Source organism: Thamnophis sirtalis, unplaced genomic scaffold, assembly GCF_051295495.1.
Source record: "Thamnophis sirtalis isolate CommonGarterSnake01/CBP01778 unplaced genomic scaffold, rThaSir2_p1.2 scaffold_13, whole genome shotgun sequence".
NCBI classification, from domain to species: Eukaryota; Metazoa; Chordata; class Lepidosauria; order Squamata; family Natricidae; genus Thamnophis; species Thamnophis sirtalis.
In genome coordinates this window covers 13943357-13963789 of record NW_028261393.1, presented here as the reverse complement: position 1 = coordinate 13963789, position 20433 = coordinate 13943357, and the positions used below count along the sequence as shown (strand labels likewise).

Below are 20433 nucleotides of genomic sequence, written 5' to 3'. Positions count from 1 at the left end.
AAAAGAAAATGAAAAGTCTTAAGCTTTTGAGATGTTTTAATGCCCTTTTCCTCTCTTGACAACCGATTATGTCATAATTACGAGATTTCAGCTGTTTTCTGTATTCTTCTAGAAATTGGTACTTTGCATTAAAGCAGTTTGTAATTAACTTTTTCACTGAATGGGATTCACTGCCGGTTTTTTAAATTGGAATGATTATTAGGGACAGCTCAACTCACTAGTGTCCTTGAGGGTTGTTTTTTTTTTAGAAAGCAATCATTCTTGGGACCAGTCCTCTCATTAGACACAGGGAAGCTCTTACCTAAAGAAAAAAACTTTAGGAAGTGACAGCAAGATTCTGAGAAGAGGAGATGTGGGCAGCGTAGGCTGGATCCCTAGTTAACCTGCTGTCTTTATCTTCAGCGGGGAATAACTTGTATATTTTGTTCATTGCTCTCTAGCTCTATTAAGAGCTCAGTCATAATGTGGTTTTGTTGGTTTTGGCTAACATATTCTATGTACAGGACAGGACAGGATAGGATAATATAGGATAAGGGAAGTGTAGAGGGGGAGAGGAGAGAAGGAGAGGGAAGGGAAGGGAAGGGGGAGAAGGGAAGGGGAAGAGGAAAGGAGAGGAGAGAAGGGGAGATCAGAGAGGAGAGAAGGAGAGCAAAGGGAAGGGAGAGAGGAGAGGAAAGGGGAGGGGAGGAGAGAAGGAGATAACTATTTGGTAAAGTGTGATTAGACACACAAAAAATTTGTCTCCAGTGCAGAAGCTTAGTGTACACACAAAGCAACAGAATCATCATCACCACCACCATCACCACCATGCCAATAAGAGCGAGGAGTAAAGAAGACAATGAGGATAACTGATACTACTACAGCCATACTACATGAGTAAATATACCTAAATATTAGACATTAAGGTCTATAAACAAAATGTTCATAACTTCACACGAGGGAGGCAAGTTGAAGACCCATGGCCAAGTGGCCTTCAAGTCCATTTTTTTTGCAAGCATACAGCTTTGTCTGACCACAATGATCTGAAAGTAAATGGGATTATTTCCAATCATATGGAGCCAGTTCCGTGTGGCTGCTCTAGAGTCAATACCAGAACAGAGATGGCACGGTCAAAACAAGACTCCAAAAACACCCTCCTGAAACCAGAAAATCATGAGCTTTGCCCACACATGCCAGTCCCAGTCATTATCTATCCCTTTACCCATCACCCTCCTGACCCTCCTCGAAGAGTCTTCTGCTCTCCATTACCCAAAGCTTGCTTACGTCAGCCTTGGATTATTATGTGAGTCCTGCCAATTGTGGTTTACTCAATAAACCATGCTTAAGCAAGCCAAGACGCGGGTGAACTTTAGTAGAAATGGCTAAGGCGGCTCTTTTCAGGATTGCACAACTCTGGAATCCAGCAAAGAAATGCCACAACTTTTCCAACCCAAATGCCGTTTGTTAGCTCCAAACATGATTTCCATAGCAACAATGCAAATGTGGAAGCATTCCATAATTATTAGGGAGAGGGGCTAGGCAGTATAAACAGTGACTGCAGTAGATTACATGCCTATTACGAATAGTTGCGGTTCCTGAGCACTAGTAATTATACCTAATTGTGCATTTAATTGTGTAATTGAAAACTCACATATAGAAGAATGGAGAGTTGCCTTCCTCACCCTCCTCTCCTCCTGCCACAAGCGAGGAGGTAAAGCTACTCATTCGCGATCTCTTGACCAACCCATCCACTTTCACAGAGTCTTCCACCAGGTTCACAAATACAGGTATGGCACCACAAATGCAGGTAATGTGGTATGGAGCAAGATGCCACTCAATTTTTGGGGAATTTTGATGGAAAAGTGGATGGTTTTACAAGTTCACTCAAGTAATGATAGACAAGCTCATTTGATATTAATGGATTCCTACAGACCCCTCATATCCTGGACATAAATTGTTTCAACTTCTACCCTCAAAATGACGCTCTAGGGCACTGCACCCAGAACAACACAAGGACAATATTTTCCTGAACACCATCACTCTGCTAAACAAATAATCCCCTCAACACTGTCAAACTATTTACTAAGGCTGCATTACTATTATTATTATTCTCCTCCTTCCTAGTACCTATCTCTTCAGACTTATGACTATAACCATGTTACTTGTTACTCCGCGAGCTGCGCTGGCTACCTGTTGATCTCCGGGTGCGCTTCAAGGTGCTACTTACCACCCATAAAGCCCTTCATGGTAGTGGATCTGCGTACTTGAGAGACCGCCTCCTGCCAATTACCTCCTTGCGACCTATTAGATCGCACAGATTAGGCCTCCTCCGAGTTCCATCTGCCAGTCAGTGTCGACTGGCAACTACGCGGAGGAGAGCCTTCTCAGTAATAGCTCCGACCCTTTGGAACGATCTCCCCATGGAGATTCGTACCCTCACCACCCTCCAGACCTTCCGCACAGCCCTCAGAACCTGGCTATCCCGTCAGGCCTGGGGATAAAGAGTGTAATCTGTCCCCACCCGAATGATGAATGTTGTGTTTTACTTTTACTTGCACTGTTTTCATGTTTATTGTTTTATTGTCTTGTATCCCCCTCCCTATAAATTGTAAGCCGCCCTGAGTCCCCTCAGGGAAAAGGGCGGCCTATAAATAATAAACAAAACAAAACAAAACAAAACAAACTTGTATTTTTAAAATTTATATTGTTTTATTTGTTTCCAGTATGATTTGATTGCTTATTAGTAACCTATGACTATCACTAAGTGTTGTATCTTATGATTCTTGATGAAGAATCTATTCTATTTTATTATTCTTTATTTTTCTTTATGTACACTGAGAGCCTGTGCACCAAAGACAAATTCCATGTGTGTCCAATCACACTTGGCCAATAAAGAATTCTCTTCTCTTCTACTCTACTCTACTCTATTGAACAATTGTTCAAGGATGATGCTACCACATATTACACCAATAAGCACGAGGGAAATATCATTCCCTGTTAAGATGTTCTTCTTTTAAAAGCACTGCAGATAATTACAATTTTTTGATGGAACTGGGTGTAATTTGAAAAATCATCCTTTGGTGATTTTTGTGCAGGAAAAATCCCCACAAAAATCCTACATTTCTTTAATCAAGCAAACATCAATTTGATTTTTAAATGACATTATGTTACTAGTAAAGGCTCCTCTATCTATAAAGCCTTTGTAAATGGCCTATACACAATTGAACTTAAGGTATTTGATTACAGTATATCAAATCCAAACTTTACTTGGAAAATCATTCTATTGAAACATTCTCAAGCATCTTAACAGCCTGTTTCTTTTTATGTCACATGGATCTTAAAGAAGAAGCCACACAAAACTCTTGCATATTAATTTTAATATGCTTAAAGAGCTCCATGCAGCTATCTGCCCCTTAGGGTAGTGCGCTTCTCCCAAATTAATTACTACTTTGAGTTTAAATTAGATTGATACTATATTCTTTCCAGTTGTCCAATTTCAACTGATTTGATCCACGGAGTGCCGCTCTGAATGATCGTACAAGGGAGAAGGTCCCTGTGTGAAGTCTTTGTTTTCACAGCCTTCTTTTTTTTCTACATAACTTCTTGAAAGATCCCGTAACTGGGCAGAATCTCAACTGACATTCCAAGACTTGTAGAAAAAGAAGTTTGTGTGGAAACATACTGGGGTTTTCTTCTTCTCTTTTTTTTTAATAAAAGAGAAACCGATGGACAAATTCTACCAATGGTACCTTGTACATTTAATAATTTTTTATTCACAATGTGAATTTTCTCAAATTCTTTTTTTTTCCTTAAAACACACTCAAAGGAAAAATGAAGGGGAGTAAGGAATGTAATCCAGACCCTAAATCCATGATGGCCAACCTATGACATGCGTGACAGATGCGGCACACAGAGCCTTCTCTGTGGGCACGTGCCCCATCGCAAGCTGTTCTTCTGGTTTCCGGCACACGTATGCACACTGGCTAGCTGGTCTTCGCATGCGCCTCAGTGCCGGAAACCCAAAGACCAGCTGGTCGGTGCATATGCGGCACAGGCCACCTGGTCTTCGGGTTTCCAGGATGCGCGATGGCTAGCTAGTCAGAGCGCCAGAAACATGAAGACCAGCTGGCCAGTGGCACATGCCGGCAACCTGCCAGCTGATCTTTGGGTTTCCGGTACTCCAGTGTGCATGTTCCGGTTTGGGCATTCGGTGCCGAAAAGGTTTGCCATCACTGCCCTAAATAATGGTCTCCAATCTTGGCAATCTTAAGACTTGTGGACTTCAACTCCCAGAATTCCTCAACCAGCCATGTTAGATGATAGCTGTGGAATTCTGGGAGTTGACTTAATAGGAGAGCAATAGCAATAGCAATAGCAGTAGACTTATATACCGCTTCATAGGGCTTTCAGCCCTCTCTAAGCGGTTTACAGAGAGTCAGCATATTGCCCCCAACAATCTGGGTCCTCATTTTACCCACCTCGGAAGGATGGAAGGCTGAGTCAACCCTGAGCCGGTGAGATTTGAACCGCTGAACTGCTGATCTAGCAGTAGCCTGCAGTGCTGCATTTAACCACTGCGCCACCTCAGAGATATCCCATTTAGAGCAAAACCACTATCTACTCCATGCATAGGCTACATCAATTTTGTCTAACCATGGCAAACTCCAGATGTGTAGACTGTGACTACCAGGATACTCAACAATGGTTACAATATACTACTTGGACCATCCACCTGCAAAGAGGTTGCCACAGATAGGAAATATGACACTGGGTTGTCAAGATACACGACAGTCATGTATCAGTCACCAAAAATCAGGATCAAAAGTAAAAACAACAAATTCTGGAACAGGTTTTCCAGTCTATTGCATGTACATTGAGGTCTTACACATCCGAGACAAATTCCTTGTGTGTCTACAGTAATCACATTTGGCCAATAAAGAATCCTATTTCTATTTCTATTGATAGTTCCTTTTTATGTCAGCATGATACCCTCTTGGCTACAGAAAGACTGATACTCAGAGAAACGAATTCACAATTAATATATGATTGGGAAAATGTTCCACATTAATGCGTATTTTGTTTATTCGTGATTTACTGAGTAAACCACAATCAGCTGGCATATTAAATCATAATATACGATTTACAAATCACATTCAGAGTTTCTACAAGACATTAAGCCAAACCCAAATAAACCACATTGCAGCTTTGGGCAATACAGCACACAAACCACTATTGTAATGCTCTTGGATCAGTATTTGGCCAACCCGACATTCCTAGCAATATTTAAATAACACACACAGTATTTAAAAGCAGAGAAGACAAGGTCTGTTCTCCATGTTAGCCAGTATTTAAAAAAATATCAATTAGAGTTAGGTTCAGTAGCTTAATTCAGAACTAGCTCAAAAAGAAAGAGATGCTTAGGGATAATAATGAAGGAAAACCCAATGAAGATGACGTTGCAGTAGTCTAGCTAACAAAAGCATTAATGAGAGCTGTCACGTCTTGGTTGAGCAGAAAAGTCCATAGCCTATTTACAAGATAGATGGTGCAATCTGCAAATGATTTCATTACACAACAGGCAGTTAACCTATGAAATTCATTAACACCAGACACCCTGATGGCCAGCGATTTAGAGACTTTTAAATGGACAGCAGACAAATGAGAGGACGATCAAGCAATCCATTACTCCTCATTTTGATGGCTGCACGCTACCCACAGAATCAGAGTATTCTCCCAGTGCCAGCTGCAAGGAAGCAACACCGGGAGACAGCTATTGTCCCCTCCTCTCATTTTCCTGCTTCTCAGATGCATCTCGCCATCCAGGGTGCGATCAGAAACTGCTACACTAAAGGGGGTCTCAAACTGTCCACGGAGATTCTCAGACATCCAGGTTACGGTTGTCCCAAAGGTGCTTTTTCAAGAGGCAACTGAATAGAATAAGAGAGTTAGAAGGGACCTTGGAGGTCTTCTAATCCAACCCCCTGCCTAGGCAGGAAACTCTACACCACTTCAGACAAATGGTTGTCCAATATGTTATTTAAAACTTCCAGTGTTGGCGCATTCACAAATTCTGGACGCAAGTTGTTCCATTGATTTAATTGTTCTCTAACTGTCAGGAAATTTCTCCTTAGTTCTAAGCTGCTTCTCTCCTTGATTAGTTTCCACCCATTGCTTCTTGTCCTACCCAACTGGACTTTCTTTGTTTTTCCTTGAAGACGTTTTGCTTCTCATCCGACAAACTTCTTTAGTTCTCAGAAGATACTCATATTGTCACCCAGCAGCACCAAGAGAAACCTACAAACGCAACCTGGGAACACTTGCGTACACTCCCTACAATTCACCCCCAAGTCAGCCAAGCCATGCAACGCACTGTCAAGACTACCCTGCTTTCTATAAGGCCCCCAAACTCTCGAAGAGGAAAATGAGTCAACTGATGAGTCAAGAGAGGAGGGCTCCACGTTAAGAGACACATCCAGTTATCAAACAGAGCTGACATCCTGTGGAAGCAGGGCTGCGCTGATAAACAAAGGGGGGATTGCAAAAGGAGCTGTTTAAAAAACCGCAGTGGGATCCATTCCTCCCACGGTACTTGCGAGAGAGCAGCCTTAAGCCTATAAACAGCAGATACAACCAGCCCCGTATGGAGCTTGCAACGTCAATCATGGGTTGAGAGGTGCGACAGCTGTGGGCAAACAGTGGAAATGGGGTGGACACACAGGTCAAAGTCAAAATGCGACTTGTTTGTTGCTGACTTAATGAGAGGGTGACTAACTTCTTGGTTGCTGGAACACCACACAAGATATGCCGGTGATGTAATATGAGTAGGATTGTGTGATGTATAAGGGAAGAGAAGGAGGGGTAGGGTGTTCAATGAGAGTGGTGCTCATTTACTTAATGGGTTAGCTCTATTTTGGGCATGCACTCCGCTAGGCATGGACTCAGAATCAAAGGAATTGAATCAGTCCCGATCCCGTGGGATTACATGCCGACTCCTTTGACTTCTCTTGTTTTGGAGACCCAGAGGTGGCATTCAGCAGGTTCTGACCAGTTCTGGAGAACCGGTAGCGGAAATTTTGAGTAGAGAACGGGCAAATACCACCTCCGACTGGCCTCACCCCCATCTATTCTCTGCCTCCTGATTCCCAGCTGATTGGGAGGAAATGGGGATTTTGCAGCAACCTTCCCCTGGAGTGAGGAGGGAATGGAGATTTTACAGTATCCTTCCCCGTCAGGGCCACCGAGCCATGCCATGCCCGACAAGCCACGCCCACAGAACCGGTAGTAAAAAGTTTTCAATCCCACCACTGTGCAGACCCAACCATGTGTGGTTTACTCTGCAAATGAAGGGCAGTGCAATGCGTGAATCTCAACTTTCTCTGGCCATCAGAGTTGGAGCAAAGGCAACATTGGGGGTGTAGAAGAAAGAAAGCTCTTTGTGCCTTGCTTGCTGTTTCCCCCACATAACCATCTGGTTGACGGCTGTAGAAAAACTGGGTGCTGACTGGGACAAACACATCCCCATCAAGTCCACGCCGGCTGGGGCCATTTACTTGTAGCTGGTTCCTGGGAACAAAGCCAACCTGCCCTGGTTCACTGAAGCATGCCGTCGGGGGGGGGGGGGGGGGGGCAAAAAAAGAAGAAAAACATGGCAAGGAAGAGAATGTATTTTCTCAACCTTGCCAACCTGAATTTAAAACGGTTTAAAAGCTGAACCCAGAGAAAACAACTGCATAAAACATGAGTTGCCTAACAGTCACTTCACCCTATTAAGAACCCTTGAAAGGGTGGACAAAACGTTGCATTTTAAAGCATCTCTTGGAATACAAAAGATCTTCTATCATTTGCATTGGGCCTCTCTGGTCCTGCTTCGGGGTGCACGCTATGCAGGCTTAGGGTTCTCACAGACTTCCTTTCCTAAATCCTTCGATAGGGCCATCGGAGCCCTTTCAAAAACTATTGCTGAACTTTGAATAAAGGTTCCCCTCACACATATGTGCTAGTCGTTCCTGACTCTAGGGGGCGGTGCTCATCTCCATTTCAAAGCCGAAGAGCCAGCCCTGTCCAAAGACGTCCCCTTGGTCATGTGGCCGGCATGACTAAACTCCGACGGCACATGGAACGCTGTTACCTTCCCACCAAAAGTGGTCCCTATTTTTCTACTTGCATTTTTACCTGCTTTCGAACTGCTAGGTTGGCAGACGCTGGGACAAGTAACAGGAGCTCACTCCGTTACGCGGCGCTAGGGATTCGAACCGCCGAACTTTCTAGCATCCAAGAAGCTAAGGAAGCTTCTTGGATGACAAGCTCTGCATGTTAGCCACTGAGCCACCGCGTGCCTTTTGAATACAGTGGGTTAAAAACTTCTAATACAAAGGAAAGCAAAACAAAATAACTATAATTCATTCTTTTAATTTTAGTTAGATTCAATCATTTTTGTTCTGACTCAACCTTTTTTTTATTTTTTTAGTGCAAATCCTAAGGCCCAGTACAGGTTGAAAGATGTTGTGCACTCAAGACCGACAGGAAAAAAATAAAGGAGGGTTCACAATGGGCCAGACAAAGAATGTCATGTACATTGTCTCAGCGTTGTGCAAATGATGTACGGCATGTCACCGTGTCAATCTGAAGAGTTACAAACTATATGTCATTTGCATGGCATCACGATACTGGGCATGCTCTCTCACTATGCCTGATAACAAATGCCTATGGATACTTATTAACAAAAGTTTGCATGCTATCTCCACATTATCCAAATCCAACAAAACATACTAAGGAAAAAGCTACAACTTTCAAAATCACAATAGCAACGTGCTAAGCCAAGCCATCTACGACGAGTTAGCCTGTTGAGTGAACTTGGTTAGAGATTGGAATAACAACACTAACAGCATAACAATTTGTCCATCCTAAGAGAACAGTTTACAGAGACTATAGAAATCCATGGACTCTAGATGCAATTCTGATACCAGAACGTATTGAAGATGCAAATGAAGCAATTATGGATTGGCTTCAGACAGTCAGGGTTTGATTCTGATTTGCAAAGCATGTACAGGAGAGGTTGTAGATTGTAGATTTATTTATTTATAGGCCGCCCTTTTCCCTGAGGGGACTCAGGGCGGCTTACAATCAAAAAAGGTTCACACATTATTGTCTGCAGAGATTCTCAGTCATCCAGGTCATGGTTGTCCCAAAGGTGCTTTTTCAGGAGGAAACTGGACTTTCTCATTTTTTTCTTTTGAAGACATTTAGGTTCTCATCCAAGAAGTTTCTTCTGCTCTGAGAGGATAGTGTGGAATGGAAGGGTTTATACTCCTTGCAGACAGCTGGTCATTTCCAACCTTTTAGAAGGTCATTGAAGCACTTGGAGGGTTATTTGTCTCTTCAGGGTCACCTACAGGAACTGGGAGCGCCATTCAGGTGACCCTGAGGACACAGATTAACTTCCAAGTGCTTCAAGGACCCTCTCAAAGAATGCAAATGCAAGGAGTGTAAATCCTTCCATTCCCCACTACCATCCAGAGCTGAAGAAGTTTCTTGGATGAGAAGTGAAACGTCTTCAAAAGAAAAAGAAAAAAACAAGAAAGTCCAGTTGCCTCCTGAAAAAGCACCTTTGGGTTCGCACATTATCTTAACTTGTAATGTGTTTAGATTAATTTCAATGTAATGCTTTGTCTGAACCCATCAACTTTATAGCAATGAGTACGAATATTTTTTTAAAAAAATGGCTTACATTGAATCAATGACTAACCCAACTACTCAATGGTGACTATTCTGGCCCATGAGCATACTGGGATGTCATAGGCATAGTGCTGTCATCACATAAGACAAGTTAAATGAATTTTGCCCGTGTTATTATTACATATGAGATGATATTGTGGATTTTAATGATCATCATCATATTCTTGGCTAGTAAGAGCTCGGCACAATTTATGCCAATTCTACCTGGAAACAATGAGAATTGAACCCAGGTCCATCAACAGGCAAAATACATTTTCAACCACTGAGCTATGGTCCTGTGTTGTGCACTCAATCCAGTGATTTTTTTTCCAATGGGCATTCAAATGTACGGTTACAAGCAGTAATTGGACATTCCACCTCCATGGACACATACAGTGATGGTGACAACAGCACCCAGACCACAAATAAATTGGGAAGATCATGCATTCCACGTGCTAGGCTGGAATGATGGGAAATGGCTACGTTGGAACTTTTGAACATAGACAATTACTCTACGAGAGCACTAATTTTCACCATTTGTAAGGTAGGCGAGCTAATCATCTCTATTTTTTTCAAAGCAACACCAAAGCTATGCCCCAAATGCTCCTGTTACGGAATTAAAAGCTCCACTGTGTTCTCTTTCAAGCTAGCCTGTTACAAAAATAAAAACTGGAGAGTAGAAACATGACACTAATGAAGCAGCGAAGAACTTTTATGTCAACTTTTATGCCATAAGAATAGCAATCTGCGGTAACAGTAGACCTGTTTATTGCTCTTGTGAGCTTATTTTAAATTTCTTTTCGTGACATTAGTACAAAATGACCAATGCGCTGTCATTTTAATCTGCATTCTTTTAAAATAGCCAAAGCAAAAACCACTTTGGCAGACCCTCAGCGTTACAGTCCTGTGAAAGAGAAAGATCAGTTTTTCTCAGCCTCTTTGAACCACAGCATCCTGAGTCACTTCTCGTAAAAGCTAAAAACAGCTCCAGCACCTGCAGCTTGAAAAAGACAATCACATATTTTACCTTTCCCCTGTGCTAGTTTTCTCTTACGCTGAACTTCATTGGAGATCTTCAACTGGTGATCAGCCGTGCAAAAAAACACCCCAGGTTAATACCTCCCGGCCCTGAGCAGCTTACAATATAAAATTCAACGCAGGGTGGTAAAGAGGAGATGAGGGTCAGGGATAAAGCTCAGAAAAATGGGCAGCTTTCTTCACCGTTAAACATACTCATACGCTCTATCTTCACCTGTGGAATCCCGACGGCTTCTTATTACTAGAAAACAGCATCTGAGAGTTTCCTTGTCATCGTCTGGGTTTTTTTCTTTAAAAAAAACACAGGTAATCCTCGACTTATGACCACAACTGACCCCAACATTTCTGTTGCTAAGTGAAACATTGGTTAAGTGAATTTTGCCCCATTTTACGACCTTTCTTGCCACAGTTGTTCAGTGAATCGTTGCAGCGGTAAAGTTAAGCACATGAATCTGGCTTCCCTATTGACTTTGCTGGTCATAAGATCGCAAAAGAGGATCCCATGATCCCCCCCCCCCCCCACAACATCGCAACCGTCATAAATATGAACTAGTTGCCCGGCATCCAAATTTTGATCATGTGACCAGAAGAGAATGCTGCAAGGATGGTATAAAGTGTGAAAAATTGCCCTAAGCCACTCCCTCACCCCGTGTGCTTGTAATTTTGAACGGTTAATAAAAGAACTGTTAGTCAACGACTTCCTGTACTTTATACAAAACCGGCATCTAAATGAACAAGTAGGACTATCTGCATTCTTTCTTTCTCTCGGGTACCCCCAGAATGTTCACAGTCACCCCGTTTCATTTCTTCCCCTTCGGTTCCTGATCGAAATTTGACCAATCAGTCAGTCAATCAATCAATCAATCAAAACAGGGCGGGGGCCGGAAAGACCGGGCATCTCTCTCTCTCTCTCTCAGCCCAAACGGGCCATTCCTGCATCCCGATGACCTTCCGTCATTGGCCAACCCAACCATGGAGTTCGTCCAACTCCGCCGGAGGCCGGGGAAGAAGAAGAGGAAGAGGAGGGAGGGAGGGGCGCCCTCGCCCGTCCCGGCGAAGAGATTTAAAGTTTGAGCCGGAGGAAGGGAAGCTTTGCCCGGCCGCCCAAACCCCGTCCCGGCGCCTCTTATTAAGCTGCTTCTCTCTCCTCCACCCACCCACCCCAAAGGAGACACACACACACACCCAACCCCGCGGCTCTCCACCCAGGGCTGGCCAGGGGAGGCCTCCCCATCCCGGCATCCTTCCCCATCTTTCGGGATCTCCAGCCAAGCATGCTGGACAAGCAAGGTCACCCCTTCGGCCGGACGGAGTGGATCCCCGGGTTGGGCTCACCAGTTGCAAGGAGCAGAAGCCGACCAGCGTGCAGCGTCCGTTGCATCTGCCCATGATCGCCGGGGCCGGGAAGGGGGGGGCGGGAAAAAAAGCCTTCCTCTCTCGCCTTTACCGTCGGGAAAGAGCGCCGCGCCTCCCGTTGCCAGTGACAACCCCCGGCTCAGAGGGCAGCCGAAAGCGGCAGAGGCGGCGGCGGCGGAGGAGGAGGCTGCAGCAACGGCACCGGCCGGCTCCTGTGCGCCATCGCTGCCCGGCGAGAGAGAGAGAGAGACTTCTCGGCTCGCACCGCTTCTTCCACCCGCAGCCGCCTTTTGTCTCCTGTCGCCGGGGAAAGAGAGCGAGGCAGAGGCGGGGAGAGAGAACCGAGCCGCCCCGAGGCGTTATCTGCTCCCCTCGCCCGCCGGCTCCATTGGAAGGCGCTCGGCTCAGCAACCGGGCTCCGTCCTCCCCGGCTGAGAGGAAGGCCGGTGGTCGATGAGGGGCGGCGCGGGGAGGGTCGTCGTCGCCGTCGCCCCGAGTTGCCCGGGGCTTTGTCCCGCGTTACAACGCGGGGAGGGGGAGAGGAAGAGAAAGCCTCTCCGCCGCCTGCAGAAGCGCCTCTCTCAAAGCCTCCGCTCTATTGTTTTCTCCGCCTCCTCCGCCGACACACCCACGGCTTGCGCGGGCGGGGACGAGAGAGAGAGAGCGAGCGAGCGCGCCCCGACGCCGGGCTTGGATGGATGGAAGGCGGCGAGCGTCACTCCCTCCGCGAGAGCGAGGCAGCCCACCAACCCGCAGCTTCGGCCTGAGGCAGGAGAAGAGGGTCCGCGCGGGAGAGTGGGGAACAGCCCCCCTCCACAAACAGCCTTCCCCCCTCCCCGGCCACCACGTGGCTCTCCAGCTGCGCCCTGGGCGTGGGGGAGAAGGGATGTGGGGGGGGGAGAGGCGAGAGCGCGAGCCCCTCCCCGCCTCTGCCTTCGGCTGTCCAGTCACGGAGACGGACGCCACGGAGCGAGGGGCTGGGCCTCCAGAGGCCACGCCCACTCTCTTTTCCCGGGCAGTTGTGAGTCCCTCAGGGCGCGAAAGCAGAGTCGGCAGAAGTTGGAGGGTGGCGGAATAATGGGGTGGCGGGGGTTCGCGTCTCTTCTCGACACAAAACTGCAGCGGGTCGAGGGCGCGTCTGGAACACACATACACACACACACACACGACGCTTTTGTCCTTTTGCCAAGGCTGGATTTGGGTAACTTGGTTATCCCTGGGGGTTGAATAGGGACTTCCAACTGGGAAAATGATGGGAATCCTGATGCATTTGCATCTCTTTGCATTTGGGAACATAGTGAGGCGTTGCAAAGGTCCGAGCCAAAAAAGGATTACTAACCACACTTATCATGCTCTGCTAAAAGTCTGTAGAGAGTCTCAGTCATCCAAGTCATGTCATGGTTGTCCCAAAGGTGCTTTTTATTGCTTGTCTCTTTCAATTTATATTGTTTTTGTTGTTCCCTAGTACAATTTGATAGCTTATTAGTAACCTTGACTATCACTAAGTTTTATATCCTTTTCTTCTTGATGAATGTATTTTATTCTCCTTGTGTACACTGAGAGCATATGCATTGTTGAAAGAAATGTCCTTTCCACAACACCAAAGAGAAAACCCTTGTGTGTCCAATCACACTTGGCCAATAAAGAATTCTATTCTATTCTATTCTCTGTTCTATTCTATTCTTCTGAAGACATTTCACTTCTATAGCTATACAATTTGGGGCAAACACCCTTTGAATGGTGTGGGAGTAAGAATGGATTTCCAGGGGGGGCGAGGGATTGTAGACTACAGGAACCATTTGCACTCCTCAGGAGACCCTGAGGACACAGATAAACTTCCAAGTGCTTCAGGACTCTCTAAAACAGTGGTTCTCAACCTGTGGGTCGGGACCCCTTTGGGGGTCGAATAACCCTTTCACAAGGGTCACCCAACACCATCGGAAAACACATATTTTTGAAAAAATACGGAAAACATAAAATAATTGTATGGTTGGGGGTCACCACAACATGAGGAACTATATTAAAGGGTCGCGGCATTAGGAAGGTTGAGACCCACTGCTCTAAAAGGATGCAAATGACCAGCTGTCTGCAAGGAATATAAATCCTTCCATTCCATATTGTCCTGTCAGAGCTGAAGAAGCTTCTTGGATGAGAAGCGAAATGTCTTCAAAAGAAGAAAACCAGGTCCAGTTGCCTCCTGAAAAAAAGGACTTTTGGGATAACCTACTCTGCTAGCTTGGTCACTAATGTTGAGTGTGTTAAGTAAGCTCCCCATTGGGAGAGCGAGCACGTTCAGAGAAGCGTTGTGAGAGTTGTGTTGGAGAACACACCAACCAGCATACAGAGACACTGCAGTTTAAATAGGCTTTTACTTTCGTGGAAATAGAGGTATCAGAGTCCATCAAACAGTCCACGTCATACACGGGTAAGACAGTCAGTCATCAATGTCTTTCAGTTAAGGGATAATCCAAATAACATAGTCCATAATCATACAAACAGTCTGGTACTCAAAGTTTGGTAGTAATTGCAAAACTTACAATAGCTCACGGCACTTTCTAACAGCCAGCTTCCAAAACACTCAGATCAGATCAGCCCAGCATCTAACAGAGAGCTAACAGTCATTCTCGCTCCCTCTTATGGCCAATTGAGGAAAAAACAACCAATCACATTTTACATTATGATTTAAAGAAACAGGTATAGCATTGTTACATGATTTATATATTGCCAACCCAACCATTAGATTATATTCCTAACAGAGTGTGTTCCAGCTTCTTGTGTTGAATGCAGTACTGCAGGCTACTTCGGCTGACCTTTAGCCGACTGCAATTTGGCAGTTCGAATCTCACCAGGCTCAAGGTTGACTCAGCCTTCCATCCTTCCGAGGTGGGTAAAATAAGGACCCAGATTGTTGGGGGCAATGGGCTGACTCTGTGAACCACTTAGAGACAGCTGTAAAGCACTATGAAGTGGTATATAAGTCTAAGTGCTATTGCTATTGTGGCATAAATCAGGGTTTAGCCGTCTGTTGACCTAGATGTTCTGGGGATTTTGTTACTAGGTTCTAGTATAGAAAAGCATTCTTATTCTGGTGCTTTCTTCTGAAGCAGAACAATTGCAATTCAGGAGGCCAGTTTGGTATAGTAATTAAGGTACTGGCCTAGAAACCAGGAGATTGTGAATTCTAGTCATATCTTAGGCATGAAAGCCAGCTGGGAAACTTTGGCCCAGTCCCTCTCTCCCACCTCACAGGGTTGTTGTGGGGGGGGTGTTGAAAGAAATGTCCTTCTGGGTTCAGCTCCAAGTGGGGAAGAAGACACTAGAGACATGGAGGCTGCTTGGAAAGATGGTTTATTGTTGGACAGGGCCACATGGCTTGAGCCCTGTACAGAAATGGTGATCACATGTTTCAATGTAGATGGAGAAGAAGAGAAGGACTGAGGAAGGTGCTTGCTAGGCTTTTTATACTCTGTTTAGTCCCACCTCTCTGTTTCCTGTTCCTGTGTAAGAAATGTATTCTGATTGGTTGTCAGACTCCCATGGTGCCATGCAGGGGGCTACTCTCTAGGCTGTGATGAGTTCTCAGATGCCTTGTGGTCAGTTGAGTATATTATCATGCCTTTCTGTAGCTGCTGGTGAAGTCTTTATTATGTAAAGTGGGCTAGCCTGGCTAGTCTTAATGGCCCATTAACTTGGGATGGGCAGAAAGCTACAGGCAACTATTCTGTCTTTTAAAACATGTTTCTTTTCACATCCAGAGAAATATTCTGCCTTTTCAATATTTCCTAGGATATTTCATTTTTCTGGGAGAGGGCTGGATGATAACTTCCCACAGGGGGGAATAGCAGAAAGAAGGAGCATGTATGTTCACCACCACAAGTAACTCACAAATATGAATGCTCACACCACAAGTAACTCACTTATAAAGTAATAAAGGCAGGATAAAAATCTAATTAATGAATAAAATCCCCTTTCTCAGGATGGAAAGTCAAGACTGCTAAATAAACTATATGCCGAAACTGCATCTCCCTGGCAGGTAAAGAGAAAAGTGACAAAGACTTCCTGAAGTTAAACTGGTGGGCGGGATGGATGTGGAGAAATGAACCTCAGAATAACTCCCATCTCTCTTCAGGTCCTCCAGATGCATTAGCGCCATGTTTTCTTGCTCTGCACATCCAACTTCATCTCTGAATGATCGAAGATAGGCAATCCCCAATCAGATGGGAGAAAGGCTTTGGCAGACACACCTGGCTCCTGCCTTGCTCTGCCAGTAAAGGAAGTCAGGTAAAAGCTGAAGATTATGCTGAGTGGTGGTGTTTTGTTATGCAGAGCGGAGCTCCCTCATTAAGTTTTAATGGCCAGGCCATTGATGGCGGTAATGGATGCACTGATGGAGAAAATGAACAGTTTGTCTTCTTAGCACATGGAAAGCAACGGATGGCCACCTTACCTGCATAGAGTTGAAACTGGGTCACACACACACCCATTGCAAACCTGAAAATCTGACTAAGCTTGAAAAGCCCCGAATCTAAAATTTTGTATGACGTGGATGATCTGATTTTCATGTGACTTTAGCATCAGTCAGTTTAGTGGAAAGCCCCCACCCCAGAAGAATGAAGCAATTTCATAGGTGGAAGGCGTAGACATTTTGGTGAGGTTTAATACTAAGGAGCCCGGACTGCTCCTGAGTGAAGGAGTGGAACATCTGCCAGTTTGAACTGAGGTAACAGAATGTGAGGCAAGTGCCAGTTGGAATAGAGTTCTTTTCAGGTGGGGAGGGGGAGTAGACTGTCTAACTCCTTAGCATCAGAGCGTGTTAATATAAGGCAACTGGCAGTTGGAACAGAGTTCTTTTCAGGTGGGGAGGGGGAGTAGAACTCCTTAGCATCAGAGCGTGTTAATTACTGTATAAGGGATATACTAATGAGCTAATGGTCATTTCGAAAAATCCTTTCTTAGCGAGCATCTAGAAGCCAAGAGGAACATACATGCCAAAGTTCAAATGTGTAGGCTTATGTATATGTGTAGGCTTATGTATATATATGGAGGGAGGGAGGGAGGGAGGGATATATGGATATATGGATATATGGATATATGGATATATGGATATATGGATATATGGATATATGGATATATGGATATATGGATATATGGATATATGGATATATGGATATATGGATATATGGAGATGGAAATGGAGATAGATAGATAGATAGATAGATAGATAGATAGATAGATAGATAGATAGATAGATAGATAGATAGATAGATAGATAGATAGATGATAGATAGATGATAGATAGATAGATAGATAGATAGATGATAGATAGATAGATAGATGATAGATAGATAGATATAGATGATAGATAGATGATAGATAGATAGATAGATAGATAGATAGATAGATAGATAGATAGATAGATAGATAGATAGATGATATGGATAGAGAGATAGAGATAGAGATAGATAGATGGATGGATGGATGGATGGATGGATGGATGGATGGATGGATGGATAGATGGATAGATAGATGAGAGAGAGGGAGATAGATAAATAGAGAGATAGATAGAGAGATAGAGAGATAGTGAGATAGAGGGATAGAGATAGAGAGATAGAGATAGATGATAGATAGATGGATAGATAGATGGATAGATAGATGAGAGAGAGGGAGATAGAGATAGATAGAGCTAGATGGATAGATGGATAGATGATGGAGAGAGAGAGAGAGAGAGAGAGAGAGAGAGAGAGAGAGAGAGAGAGAGAGAGAGAGAGAGAGAGAGAGAGATCTAAAAGCCAAATTTCAGGCCAGTTCAGAAACAGAGAGGAAATGTCAAGGGGCTTTTAGAAATCCGTGTAAAAGTACCATAGGTGCTATCTGTATATGAAAGAAGTCAAGGCAGCGGCTTTGACTACACAATCAAAGCCCTGCTGGGGTGTTTTTTGCACGCATTGTCCATGTAGCACTCATTAAAAGGGATAGGAGGACCTTGAGCTTGTCTGGAGGGAGAGGGAGCAGCGACTGTATAGCTTTTGTAGAAAGCTGGCACCCACCCCTCTCCTAGAAGAATGAAATATCTTAGGAAATATTAAAAAGGCAGAATATTATATTTCCCTGAAGGAGGAATGGAGAAACATGCTCTTGGAAGGCAGCCCCCACCTTTCTTAATAGCCCTCAGCAGATGTCAGCGCTTAAGAGATAAAGAGACAGATAGCTCTATTTATAAGCAAATACTCTCACCCAAGGTCCAACAAAGGTAGGATTAGCCTTCAGCCACAATAGGAATTGCCCAATTCATTACATCAGCAGCCCAAACTTCAACCAAACTTAGACAACCTACGGAGCCAGCTATGACCCCTACATAACCCCTACAACAGCCAATAGAATACATGTTTTTGCACAGGAACAGGGAGCTCAAGTGCAAAGCCCAAGAGAAGGTATAAAAGGCCCCCTCTCTCAACTCCATGTGGTCAGTAATCCAGAACCCATGTGGTTCTGCTTCATAAATAAACCATCTTTCCAATCAGATTCCATGTTCCCGGTGTTTTTCTCCTAGCTTGGAACTGAACCAGATGGATATTTCTTCCCCCACACTGACTGAAGATGTGTACCCTCCTTCTAATCTTGGATGGTCATCCTCTCCCACTGAGTGCAGAGCTTTGGGAGAAATGCACATGGAGTAATGAAGGAGAAGGAGGACACACATCTAAATGTTCTGACCGAGGCTTCCCAAGAGCACGAAGCAAATTCCTTATCCCAACAAAAAACCCTTTTATTAATTTACTGTGAATTCTTCTCATTCACAGCCAGCAAAGTCTTTCAAGGGAGGATTTACAGTCACAGACCTTATCTGTCTTGGAGAGCTGCCAGGCTGATATCTGCAGAACTTGGCAAGGAGTCTCAGAGAGTCACGAACCAATTAAGCAAACTAATTGTCTCCTGCAAACTCCACTCCCCTTTCGCTCCTCTTTTATTTCCTCTGGGAGGGACCATTCATCATCCACCGGTGGCCTTTATCCCAAATTGACCCCTGTTCTTTAACTGTTCCCTTCCTCTGGCCACTCTGCGCATGCGCACACTGGGAACAGGCTCCAGCTGCTCGTCTGCCTCACTGATGTCTGACTCTGAAGGCAGCTGATAACTGGCATACGGCTCTGGCCCCCTCTCTGCCTTCGACACAGAGCCCTCATCAGAGCCTTCCTCAGACCCCAAGACTGGCCCATGTCCCTTCCCAACCTTCTCACTGTCCGAATCTGCTGCCAGCTCCAATGGCCACTGGTGGACCACAACATTAACCAGTCAGATCAGCCAAAGTAACCCTGTTGATCAACAGGGTTAATACTGCAGCCAAACTGCCCTCACTTGCTTTTTCCTTCTTTTTTTTCTATTTAAAAATAAATAAATTAAAAAGGGGGGATAGGACCATGATCCCGCAAATGCGGCAACCTCTTTCCAGACATCCCGAAGCCGTTTTGTCGGTGAACCTGAAGTGCTGGATGCCACGCCTCCCAAAAAACGAGGGCCATTTGGCTGTGGCATTTGTCACCCCATTGTCTGGATTATTTTCAGGATCTCCGGGGCAGAGTTGGCAATGGCTACCTGGTTCATTATCCTGGTTTTATACACACACACACAAACCCAAATAGGATGGAGAGAATGCTCATCTTGGTGCATTGTTGGAGATGGGAAGCTGGCCATTTGGGTTACCATGGCTGCCGAGAGATATTTTATTTTTTTTGCCTGTTCTGCAAGTCAGCACGGAGTAAACATATGCAAATGAGCACCTGCCACTTGACTGTGAGTAGGAAGTAATTAAAAGGAGCCAGGAAATTCCATAACCCCTTTCGATATCTAGAGATCTACAGGGAACTCACCAAGGCCTTCTTTCCATTAACTCAACACCGCGTTGATACAGTTGTCAGGACAATATGCAGCCAGACTCTATGAAAGTTGGATGAGCAATGACTGGGGGGAGCCACAGGAGAGGAAGGCAGAGGCTTAATAGCCAGACCCCTATGTTCCACCCACCCTGGGTAACAACTCCTGGACATAAGTAGCATAAGTGGCAACAAGATAAAGAATGCCCATTTAGGGGGTCGTGGATTCCATCAGAACCGAATTAATCAGATTCTATTGCCGTAAGATCACATAGGCGGATCTTTGGTGGCACAATTCCAAGATCATGCAGGTAAGCCAGAGAACTTGACAGAATTAAAAAAAAACATGATTTATTAAGGGGGGAAATGAGGCTACAAAAACTACTTCAAAGTGTTTCCCGTGACATTCTGATTTTGCAACTGCTGCCTTGTGAACTGGTCTTGTTTCAATTTCCTTGAATTTCCCTGGGGGAGG

The 20433-nt window shown here is 44.8% G+C and overlaps 1 protein-coding gene across 1 annotated transcript in view; it reads right to left on the bottom strand.

Annotated features, from left to right (window-relative positions):
- NKAIN1 (sodium/potassium transporting ATPase interacting 1) overlaps positions 1-12674 on the bottom strand; it is a 40445-nt gene extending 27771 nt beyond the window's left edge. The window contains exon 1 of the mRNA XM_087727415.1: positions 12067-12674. Within this exon, the coding sequence (XP_087583541.1) occupies positions 12067-12120 (54 nt within the window). The 5' untranslated portion in view covers positions 12121-12674. The remainder of the gene's footprint in view (positions 1-12066) is intronic.
- Positions 12675-20433: the final 7759 nt, after the last annotated feature.